The 12,861-nt window shown below is 37.4% G+C and overlaps 1 protein-coding gene across 1 annotated transcript; it reads left to right on the forward strand.

Annotated features, from left to right (window-relative positions):
* The first annotated feature begins 2,607 nt into the window (after nt 1–2,607).
* Nucleotides 2,608–12,358, forward strand: cldn7a (claudin 7a). The gene is made up of 4 exons (XM_059354917.1): nt 2,608–3,073; nt 6,481–6,645; nt 8,552–8,636; nt 9,806–12,358. The coding sequence occupies exons 1-4, from the start codon at nt 2,851–2,853 to the stop codon at nt 9,972–9,974; spliced, it is 642 nt and encodes a 213-aa protein (XP_059210900.1). The 5' UTR covers nt 2,608–2,850; the 3' UTR covers nt 9,975–12,358.
* Nucleotides 12,359–12,861: the final 503 nt, after the last annotated feature.

Raw genomic sequence — 12,861 nt, forward strand, 5'->3', positions numbered from 1 at the left:
TGTTTGAATCTTTTCATTCACAGACTTGTGAAGAAGTCTGGATCTCCTCCAGGACTCCCTCTTCTAGCCTTTCTGAGATGCTGATCTGAAGGTGAGCCTGGCTGGGTTCTCTCATGTAGGTCATATTTCTTGGCTGACACATATGATGTCTTCTCTGGCAGTGACAAATCATTATTACATTCTACTGCTAGAAATGTGTTTCAAACTGCAACTTTTACTTAACTTAGAGAGTTTCAAAGATTTGTATGGTTCTATCTTTACCCAGCAGTTTACCTCATAAACCAATTCCTATGTAACAACAGAGGTCATGAATCTGCTGTGAGCCGGTGATTGGTGATCTGTGGTGAAAAGACGGCTGGTAGTTTAGTCTACTTTGTGCAGTGACAGCGACCTGAGTTATGGCATTGATCTGGGTCAGTGTGTATACTGTAGACTGGACTGACTGTGCATATTGTATGCATGCATTTCTAGACTAAAGTAGGAGGGGGAAATTAAACTTAGGAACACATACTCTACTTCAAAAATCATAAAAATGTATTTACTTAAAAGTCAGGCATTGAATTTCTTGCTCAAGTAAAATATAAAAAATATAAGCATCAAAATGTACTTAAAGTACAGAAATTAAAAGTATTCATGATGCAGATCTGCCCATTTCAGAATCATGTTTATTAGTGGATATAATTAGTGAAGCATTAATGTGTTCATCACTTTAACATTGCAGCTAGTTAAGATGTAATGTTTAATAACTAAATTCTGCTGTTTAGCATATAATAATAGTATGCATTCATAATAATGAATTGATTGATTATAATTTGCAATTACAGCAAAATAACTGGAGTAAAAAGTAATGTAAAATGCAAATACTCAATTATGCACACACACACACACACACACACACACACACACACACACACACACACACACACCTCAAAATGGTACTTAAGCCTCTATTGCATGATGTTGCTATGTGGCAATAATTACTTAATTTCCATTTTTCTAAAAGGCAGTCCTGTAACATCTATGATTGACTGTTTAGTTGTGAAAAGGGACTCTTCTACCTTTGTACAATAAAACATGGATGACATTTACAGTACCAGTCAAAAGTTTGGACACACCTTTCCATTCAATGTTTTTTTCTTTATTTTTATTATATATTTAATATTAAAGACATCAAAACTATGAAAGAACACATATGGAATTATCTGGTAAAGAAAAGAAGTGTTAAACAAACCAAAATATGTATATTTTAGGTTCTTTTAAGTAGCAACTTTTGCTTTGATGATAGCTTTGCACACAGGTGCGCCTCGTCAAGAGTTAATTAGTGGAACTTCTTGCCTTCTTAATGTGTTTGAGAAGATCAAAGCAAAAGGTGCGAATTCATGTGAAAGAGGATCAAGTACAGTACTTAAATGCTGTTCTCAGATGTTTTCTATGACTTCACCATTATATTGAAAATAAATATTAACCATGCCATATACAGTGGAGAAATGGAGTTTATTTACTCTTGTACTTTACTTCAGTACAAATTTGAGGTACTTGAGTATTTCCGTATTATGTAGCTTTATTCTTCAACTCCAGTATATTTTAAAGGCAAATATTGTACTTTTTTACTCCACTATGTTTAGCTGCCAGCCTTAGTTACTCGTCAGGTGAAGAATTAACATGAAAAACATGTAATCAAATTTAAATGACAAATACACACTATACACATTTTTACAAATTCAACCACATGATATATACATTATATACAACAGTATAAATGCATCAATTATAATAATAATCCAATCATATGTTTGGAATTTATAAAACAATATGAGTTGGGATATGCTGCATAAAAAGTCGCCCCCCTCCCCCCCCCCCAACAATTTGTTTATTATTTTTCATTACGTAGCATACCAAAAAATATACATGACATAGACATACACATCCACACTCACATTCACTTTGTATTGTCATAACGCACAATTAGGTAGAGCCTAAATCTCTTCCATGATGACCATCGAGGCTACGGTTCCCACAGATGACAAGAATTTTTTTACTTTTACTTAACTATGGGTTTGAAAGCAGGGCTTTTACTTGTAGTGGAGTAATTCTACAATGTGGTATTGGTAACGCTTTATATTAAGGTCCTTGTAATAACCATTAATTAACAAGTAATAAGGCCCTTGAAAGTCCTTACAAGATGCTTATTAACATTATTGTGTGTTTATAAGCTTATATAAGTGTAAATAATGGCATTACAAACACCCATGACCCACCCATTATGTCTTTGCCATGCTTTTATTAATCTTATTTTGTTTGCTTATTGATATAAAAATATACTTTAATGCTCATCTATAAGTTAACTATAAGTTAACTATGCTTTTGCAACTACTGGATCTAAAGCGAGAACAATGCCTTATTACTTGTTAATTAATGGTTATTAAGGACCTTATTATAAATATAATAATATAATTATACCACATTTTTACTTAAGTAAGGGATCTGAATACTTCTTCCGTAACTGACCAGATTTAATTTGACAGATAAACCCCAAAATGTCACTCTGAAGACGGTTGAGAATGTTCGAAATTAATACAGAGGAGCGTTTGAGTGGAAAGGCAACCTGTTGCTTTGCTGGAAGCAGAGGGAACATTTCCCAGCAGCGACCACAGAGCATTGCAACTCCATGCATCAGCAGGCAGGATAACTACACACCCACTTCACACCATCACCCACAGCTGAAGACTGAAGACCCCCGGTGCACAACTCAGGAGCGACACGGACTCTAGCAGAGACTCATTTGTGGAGGAGGAGAGGGACTCGGGAGCATTTAAGTTCATTTAGAGAAGAAGACTTTTCCTGCAAACGATGGCCAACTCCGGCATTCAGCTGTTGGGATTTTTCCTGTCGTTAATTGGCATCGTTGGATTGATCATCGGGACTATTCTGCCGCAGTGGAAGATGTCCGCGTACATCGGGGATAACATCATCACAGCGGTGGCCATGTACCAGGGACTGTGGATGTCATGCGCTTTCCAGAGCACCGGACAGCTCCAGTGTAAAATCTACGACTCCATTCTGCAGCTGGACAGTAAGTAATGACGTCAATCATCAGTGTTTTAATGCAGCAGGTGGGATGGTGTGCACCTGGGCACATACCTGGTCCCCTCACAGCACCTCCTCCACCTGGGTGACACCTCAATGGATCACACTGTAGTGTACCACGTCAGGGTAGTAGCTGCTCATCACACAGTAATTACTAACCACACTCTATCAGCTGTAATCTGTCACCACAGTGGGACATTGTCTTCCCCACAAGTGGCTGATTCCAGGAGAAAAAGTCTGAAAGGAATTAATGTCTATTCCTAAAAGCATTCCTTAGAATCCACTCATTGTCACATACTTGGAAAACTCTCCCACCCCACCTCCTAGCCAGTGGTGGAAAGTAACTAAGTACTCAATTACTGTACTTAAGTACACTTTTGAGGTAGTTTAATATCTTTTTTTTTACTTACTTTTGAAAATTTTGATCAAAAATGCAAATTATTTAACCCTGATTCCAAAAATGTGGGGACAAAATGTTATAATCTGTTGAAAAGCAATCCATTTGGACATACATTTAGTTGATAACTGTACAAATACAATATATTTAAACTGATAAACTCTTTTTTTGATAAATACATACTATGAATTCTGTTTTTATTTCCGTTTCACACGACTTATCAACTTTTTGGGAATTGGGTTCGTAAATTAACAAATAATTGATGATGTATTATTACAGATTAGAGTATTACATAGAGTATATATTGTAGTTGAAAAAAGCCCCACCTTGACCAGCTGCAACATTAAAGTGATGTTTATATTACAATCCAATAATACAATATACTTTATTATGTAATGAGATGTTATGCATTATGGGTACTTCTACTTTTAGTACTGTGATTATATTTTAAAGACAATACTTTTTTACTCAAGTAAACATGTTAATGCAGGCATTTTGCTTATCTTTGTTACCATGGCTGTGCCTTTGTGGGAATATATCCTGGGTAATAAAAGGCACAATTCCATACTCTTTTTTCCAAAGGCGTCCCTCAGATCTGGGCAACTTTGAACTTTGTAATTGCTCCCTTTATGTATTTATTTTTGTTGCTTTTTTGCTAATCATCAAATAGAAATTACATAGCAAACACAACCATAGATGTTGCCAAAGTAATCAGCTTCAAACATTAATAGGAAGGGTGACCATGGTAACTTAAGTGCAGCAGCACAGGCATCTGAACAATCTACTGTACACCACCCAGCATACATACACACAATGGCTTCAAAACGTTTCCCATGCAGCAATGCACAATAATTCAAAGCAGGCTCTGGTTGAAACTCTTTGGTATCATTGTTAATAGCAGCTGCTCTTCAGTGATAACTGTAAGGTTAATGCATAAATTTTGTCCTGGTCTCACTCCCAATACTGAATATATTTTTCCCCTCAATCTCCTGAGTTGGTCTAATGGAATAGCAATTAAATCAAGATTGGCTTAGATTATGTTACTTTTAAGTCCAGCTATGTATGACTATCTTCACATCTACACACTTTCATTAGTTATTCAGTGTTGTAGAAGAATAACATTAATTTTAGACAATTTACAGTGGCCTCTACTACTATGATGTATAACACTTTGAAGTAGTATCCCTTTATAGTAGTTTTTGTGTCCAGTACTATAGTAGTAGTACTGGACACGGACAAAAAACCACTATGACTAATATAATTCTGTCCACACAACCTTATACGTAAACAACAAAATATGTAATTTGCCAATAACTCCCAAAAAAAAGTTAAAATACGTACATTTGTTACCATAAATGTATCGGTTAAGTACTTTTAAATCACACACTTAACTAATGTTACATGTGTAATGTTCCTAACGTAAGAAGAAGGTAAGTAACTACTTGGATGTATAGGATAGGCAAAAAATAAGCCATGTGCTTATGTACGGTATGTAGCCGAAATAGAGGATCTTTTAAAAAAGAAGAATTATGGTATGCACGTAGGTGCATTGGTATGTGATATAATATATTGACTTTTGATTTCACACAGGAACAGCAGTGTCCTGGGTCAAAAGTCCTGTGTTTCACCAATCCACCCACCCCGACCTCCTCCATATACGGACATTGTCACTCTTTATACTACACCTCCTCACTTCCTCTTTGCTTCTGTCATAATTACTAACAATAAATGTAAACTTGGGTGGTAATATGCTGCTTGCATAGATGACCCATAGGGACTTTTTTTTTTGTAATTTAACATACGAAGTTGCTGATCAAGTTGGAATAAAATATTTTTTACCTCTTTCCATGGAATGATTGTGACAAGGTGATTTATTCTTGACAGATAACGTGTGTATATATTCTCAAAACTTTATCAATCAATCTCTTCCAAACGTATCAAACGAAAAATTAAAATGAAACCACAATTAACAGAAGATTGTGTCTGAAAACAATATGTTCCAACTTTATAGGTAACCGTGTATATTATATATATATTTGTATTTTCAATTTGTGTAACTGTGTTTATCCAAACCAGTATCTTTCACTTCCGTTTCTCTCTATAGTGAATGGCAACAGATGTGCTGCATTTGTGAAGCCTCTGCAAAGCTGCCATAAACGGCTGTGTAGCAATAGTGAGAGCAGTGTCATGCAACTCCAAGCCAGGAAACTGTACATCCTGCTCTCTATCTGCATTTACTATATAATCCACCCTATTGTTACCCATTGCTTGCTGTTTTATAGAGTTACAACCCCCACCCACCGTTTCTCTCGCTCCCTCTCATCTACATCCTCCTTTCCTCTCCCTCTCTTTCTTTCTCCAACCATCCCACCATCCCTCCATCCTCACTGCTGGAGGGTTTTGTTTGTGCAGGGCAGGGCAGGGATGGCCTAGACTGGCACAGACTGGTTCTAGGTGGACAGAGGGGAAGATACAAAAGGGGGGACTCACCCTGTGATAGGTTTATAGGGTGATGGTGGGGGGGGGGGTACTGACAGATGAGGGCCCTAACAGTGTTGAGTTTCAGCAGGCCTCCACCTCTTTAACAGCAAAAGATGGGGAGGGGGACAGTGAAAGAGAGTGAGATGTGTTTTTCCCTTTCTGTTGGTGTGTGCTGGTGTGTGTTCACGTGTATCCCATGGTTTCTCTTCCAGGAAAAGCTCACATTCAAATGTCCTGACAGGCTAATGTGAGTGTAATTCACAACCTCTGGACACACACACAAAGCCTGTCTGATAAGTGGAGGCCAGTTTATTAGTCTTTCCTCATCATTTACCAGGTTGTGCTTCAGGATTTGACTTTACATGATCTTTTTTAAAGCTAAACTCCCATATTCCAGAAGCCAATCTATTCACTGCCACCACTAATAGAACCAACACTGTACATCTCCGGTACATTTCTCACACATAGTAATTACTTTTCCTCCCAATCATTTTCCTTCTCTCTGTGTGCCCCAGGTTCGCTTCAGGCCACTCGTGCCTTGATGATAGTTGGCATCATTGTGTCGGTCGCAGGTCTGGGTGTGGCCTGTATGGGAATGAAGTGCACCACCTGTGGGGGGAACGACAAACTGCGCAAGTCCCGCATCGCCATGACAGGAGGCATCATCCTACTAGTGGGAGGTGAGGATGCCATACATTGTTGATGACAATCACTGTGAGTGTTATTTGATTGCATGATGATGGATGTCAAACTAAAGGGAAAACCAACATAATGGTGTTGTTCCATCACAGCTCTACTGGAGGGTTGAATGGCATCCTGCACACTGTCTTACACGTCACTCCAACATTCAGGGTTTTCAATTGGGTGAAGACAAGGTGACTGCAAGTGAACCATAACACTGAGGCATTTGCATGCATGATGCTCTTTTAATTTGTCACCACCTGTATGTAAGAAAACACTGCCAACCCTAAAACTAGACTAAGTGTCCATGCTAGCACCTCTTGCCCCTTTCCTACCAACGCAAACTTAGTTCTTTTGCTGGTGCTGGTCCGCAGATGGTTCAACTCTGGAACTGTCTCAGAACCTGTTTGCTTTTCCACAGGCTCCAGAGTCACGTCATTACGTCATCGTATACGTTGTTAATGTTAGACTTTGTTGTAAGCTAATGCTGTCCTACTAACGCTAACGTGTATCAATCACATTGCAGGAAAAAAAACAAGAAATTAATGATACATGTTTTAGTTGGTCACGATAATGCCACCCCCAGCCCTTGACGTAAGTGGTTCGTGGTTCAAGACCAGCAAAGAGCGGTGGCAGCTCTGGCACCAGTTTTCCTGGCTGAGAGCCGGTTCTTTGGCTGTCGAAAAGAGAAGAACTCGTTCAAGATTAGACACTGGGTCCGAACCTGCCCTGGAATTGCCTTGGTCAAAAAAGTGGTATCTGTTAGGCTGTGGTTAGGGTATCTTGAGCCAATACTGTACATCAATACACATATAAAATGCACTTATAGCAGCAAACTATTACATTATAGTTTGTTATGATATAGGCAAGAGGTTTCTTGAAGTAAGAGGCAGGCCTCAAGGAATATAAGTTTAAAAAAATACATTTTTACAAAGGGATACAGATCTTATCCCATTGAATAGTGTAATTTAGTTAAAGTGATAGCTCAAAGATAGAGGTTGTTTTTTTTTACTGTTTTCCCACTTTCCCAGAGTCAGAAATTCAAAAATGCCTTTGGTGGGTTTTGAAGTTGTGTTAAACGGCAATATTTGTCTTTCTTAACTCAATGTGGAGTGACTATGGGATCCAATAAAATAACCATGAACCTATCCAAGGCTCAGGTTGGGGGGCGCCTCTCTCCAAAATTGAGGGGAGGCCTACAGTCTCAAACTTTGAAAAACCTGATAAAGGCCATGCAATTTGAATTGAGATGGGCCCATTTCACTTGATAAGTCAAAACTTTGATCAACCAGTGGTGCTTAATGTCAAGGGATCACCGAAGTCTGTAGGAAGGATTCTCTGGCCACCATAGATACATGTTCATAATTGTAAGGCCATCAATCCACTCTATGTTCTGATATTTCTAAGTGAACCAAAGTGTTCTCACAGAAAGCCAATGACATCCCAGAATCACTACTGTACCATAAACATATCAACCTTCCACTGGGAAAAGTTAATGGTAAAATGATACATAGTCGGAACTATGAGACCTATAATAATAAATACAGACACAGTTACATAATATTTCATCAAAAGTCACCTCATCATCACATTTTGCTTAGATCTTGAATACACCATATAGGTGGGTAGGTCCAAACAGAGTCCAAAAAGCTTTCCTCCCACTCCTCTGCAGCGGCCCTCCAGAGGTCATTAGACTGAATGAGTCCTGTACTCCTGGCACTGATTCTAACATAAAAGGGTCTAACTGGCTCTGAAGAGAACCGAAACACTAAAAGCTAATTGTGCTGGAGTCAATAGCTAGCCGCCTAGTGACTATAAAGGGGTAAAAGCACGTCTACCCTCTCAGGTTTTGATGATGTGCTGATGGACTGATTGATCTTTGTTGTTGGCTTTCTCTCCTCTCAGGGCTGTGTGCCATCGTAGCATGCTCCTGGTTTGCTCATAATGTGATCCGGGCTTTCTATAATCCCTACACCCCAGTCAACACCAAGTAAGTAACACAGAAACACAGTCTGATCAAGGAATGCATTTAAAGGAATAGTTTGACATTTTGGGATAATAGCTTAGTTGCTTTATTGCCAATTGAATATCGATTCCACCGTCATATCTGTCAATTAATATAGTGAATTCATATCTAACAAACAGATATGAGAGTAGTACTACTCTTGTCTAATTCTCAGCAACAAAGTGTGTGGTTTCCAAATTGTGTAATGATTCATTTAAGCATACTTTTACTACTCCTTTTTAGTACGGGTCCACTGCGAATTAATACTTCAAATCTGCACTTTTTATTTCATCATATTTATATACATTTATATAAATATTTTATAAGAAAATGTTATATTGACCAGCAAATGCTGCTTATAGATTAAATAATTATAATTAAAATGAAATGCACTAGACAGCATTTTATATTGTATTTTATACAGTCATTTTGCATATTTGAGTATCTTATTTTTTTTATATTTTAGTACATTTAATATTGACCAATCATGTTTGAGCAGGCTTTGAGAGCAAAAATGAGGTAAAACACATTGGCCAAAATGAAATTTTAGAAACCATCAGCTACCATTCCTACCTCCTTAAATATTGTTTTTAAAATTAAATTAAATTAAATTAAATGTCTTTATTTTTTAACGACATTTAATTCAATTTAATTGATTTTTGTTGTTATATTTTGTATTTAATTTAATTTGTTAATTTAAGTTAACTACATTTTTTTAATTATTGAGCTTTTTATTTATTTATCTTTCCCTGTTTATAGAGATCAGACAAAATGCCTCCTAGAACTAAAACACCACCAGAAATATTGAAGTTGCTAATCGAATTGTAAACAATGACTCACAAATGGAAGAGGAAGTTGAAAGACAGAAATAGAGAAATATTGACCAATCCCCCTGGAGACAAAATCATTTTCAGACTGATGGGTTCCAAGACTGAACAATTAGGGTTTTTTTCTGCCTCTGCCTTACTTGATTTGATATGATAAGAAGCTTACAGAAGCTAATCTTAGCTAATGTCATTCTAAGCAAAAGACCTGTGTACATCTTCCACCGTGGCAGATTTGAATGTTTGCAAGCTTTCAATCTACTTTTAAGCTCCATTGACTGGTAATCAAAGCCTTTCTTTTTTAATTGATCACCATCTTGTGTGCCGCAGGTTTGAGTTTGGCGCTGCCATCTTCATCGCCTGGGGCGGCTCCCTCCTAGATGTCCTTGGCGGAGCCATGTTGGCTTCTTCCTGTCCACGAAAGAAACAGGTGTCCAAGTATCCGTCCATGGCCGGTTCCCGCACTGGTCCACCAAGCAGCACTAAAGAATATGTCTGAGAGCGCCCCCTACAGCTTGGGACTCCAACTGAAGCTGACAAAGAAGCCCCTCTCCCCCTTTTTGCAGCACCAGCGAGGAGTAAAACTGAAGGTGTGAACCATAGAGGCACAGAATTACTGAAATGGGACTTTGTTTTCTTTTTCATCAGGCAGACCTTTGATAACCCCTTGATTATCATGCAGCACTCTCAATTGTTTCATGAATAATGTCTCTCACTTCATCCACACATTCCACAATTGTTTACAAGTGGTCTTCACAAATGCTTTATAATTGGATCCCCTGACTTAATAGACAAGCCCTTGAGGTGTAACCTCTTGTATTGTAGCCTAAATGGTGGATTGGAGCCAACACTTGCACCTCCCTGTCAGAACCAGCATCTATTAGAGTTTGCCATGTAATTGAAAGTAATCAATTCCAGTTTGGTGTCTAGGCTGCGACTCAGGGGCTCTGTACAACAGAGACACAGGGTGACAATACAGTGTTTTATATTAACTGTTGGTGGTTCTAAAATAGATGATAGGAGAGCAGGGTGTGACTTCACACACAGGGCTCAGTGTGTAGGGTGACCGGATCACACAGGCCTTTTACTACAACACTCACTACAGGCCCTGCAATTCTTCATACCAGTCTGTTACAAACCCTGCTCAGATATGAAATATTTTATTATGTAGTCACTGTGCCGTTATCACTCTAATAGCTTCCATATCAGCCACTATGTACGGAAGCCCTGAGAGGCAAGTGAGAAAAAAAAACTGCTGATCAGGTCTGATCTAAATTGTTTTCTCTACTGTTTTCATGACTTAAGAACAGGGGGGGAATGTGTTTTTTACAGGATCATTTTTTCTTAGTCACCTAATTATGTGTTTGTTTGTTGTTGTAATAGTCATTTCGGCCACACTACCCTATGCTCTAATGAGAACTAACATCATTATTTTTTCTTCCAGGTGACTTTTCATTTCTACATGCACTCTAAACCACAGACTGTATAAAAATAATTTTAATCCATTTTTAAAAAAAGGATGTGGTCCCCTATTGGTTTGTGGATTTTTGTTTTTGAAGGCTTGACTTTGGCATTAGTGTTGGGAAGTTTGAGTCTTTCACTGACTCGGATCACTTACTCTCAGACGGTAAATTGAACAAATCTTTTTTAAGTAATTTCGCTAATTTAATTAGTGCGGTGCTGTAGCCCTCTTGAGGGTGATGTAAAAAAGAAAGCACAGTTCTCAAACTCTGAAGGCAACATTGTTTGCTTCAGTTGACAAAGTATAATACACAAATGTCACAACCAAATCAAACCAGGTGAAAACCAACGAGGTGCAAAGACGCACCACAGTACTGGGACCACTGGGATGTTTATACTTGATTGTTATGCATCATGAACGAATCATTCAGCTCCTCTACAGTGACTGAGTAGCTGACTAAGTAGGTGCATGCGCAGAACAGATATGGCAGCCACCTAGCTAGCTAGCTTGGTTAGCAAGGTGCAGCCGTAATTCAAAATGAACAGCCGACTCCTTAGAGTGTCTTTTAGTACAACCAAATGCTCACGTTTTGTTGAGGAAGATTGGAAAATCGTGATTGAGCCCATCAACTCATTAGGAAAATGTTTACTGAGCTAATAAATTAAGCGAGGAGTAGGGTTGTTTTCTTATTGTCTGCAATACATTGAGACTTCTTTCTTCTTCTGCTGCCAGTAGAGTCGCCCCCTACTGGCCATGAGAAATAATGCAAGTTTAAGGCACTTGTGGATTTGTTTCACTTTTTGGGGTATTTTAGAAGTTATTTAGAGTGCATGGAGAAATCAATACTCCCCTGGGAAAATAACTTGAATGCTTGTATTTCTACTTAATAATGGGAAAGTGGTGCGAGTCAGCCTCTTGTGGCCAAAATTAGTATTACAAATACAAATACACAAAAAAAAATACTTCCGAAACTTTTTTCCCACCTGTTTCACAGATGAAAAAACTCATTATGGAACTTTAAATATTAACCCCTTTTCAACTGTTCTGTGTCATAAACACAGAAGAGACCAGACTTAGAAAATGGATCACTAGATTTTTTTTCTCTCACTTGTGTCTCAGAGCTTCCATAACTCTGAGATTAAACTGCCTCTATTTATTTTGACAAACGTAGGACGAAGTTTTGGCTTCTGTGTAGGTTTTATATAACAGGTAGATCACTGTGGCCCACATCTAGTTTTCAGAGATGATGAAGTCATATTTTTATTAAGATTTTTTATGCTCTGAACAGTATCTGCTGTTTTTTTTTTAAATGTCATAGTTTTGTACACTTGGCTTATTTAGCAGATAATGGTGTAATGACAAATACCAGTTTTAACATGTCCAACAGTACGTTTATAATAAATATATTGCAACAATGTTAACTGTGTGTGGTGATAGTTACTTATTATAAAGTACTTTTTCTACATTGTTAGAAACAAATAGTATAATTTCTCTCCTGGTCTCAAAACTGTTTAACTAATTTATAATGTACATTTCTCTAAAAAAAAAAAAAAAAATGATGGAGAAACTTAACTGAAAACAATGAAAAGAAAACTTATTTTTCATCAAATAGCATCATATCATAAGTTCATATTTACTTTGTTGTGATAAACACAGCAGAAAATAAAATAAACTTTTTTTAATTCCCCCTCAACTCAAAACTTTGAATTTTGTTGTTTTTTGTCTTTTTTGTTATTTTATTTACACATTTGAGCATGTTTTAAAATCTTAATCAGATTCTATTTTAACAAACAATTTCTTTATACATAACATAAAGTAATAATATAAAACTGACCCAACTATAATGTAAAAAAAACATGAAACTTTGAGTGCACATACATAGAGTGAACTTTTAAGTGAGATAACTGGTCAGCTAGAATTGGAA

This window comes from Centropristis striata, chromosome 17 (assembly GCF_030273125.1).
Source record: "Centropristis striata isolate RG_2023a ecotype Rhode Island chromosome 17, C.striata_1.0, whole genome shotgun sequence".
Taxonomy (NCBI): domain Eukaryota; kingdom Metazoa; phylum Chordata; class Actinopteri; order Perciformes; family Serranidae; genus Centropristis; species Centropristis striata.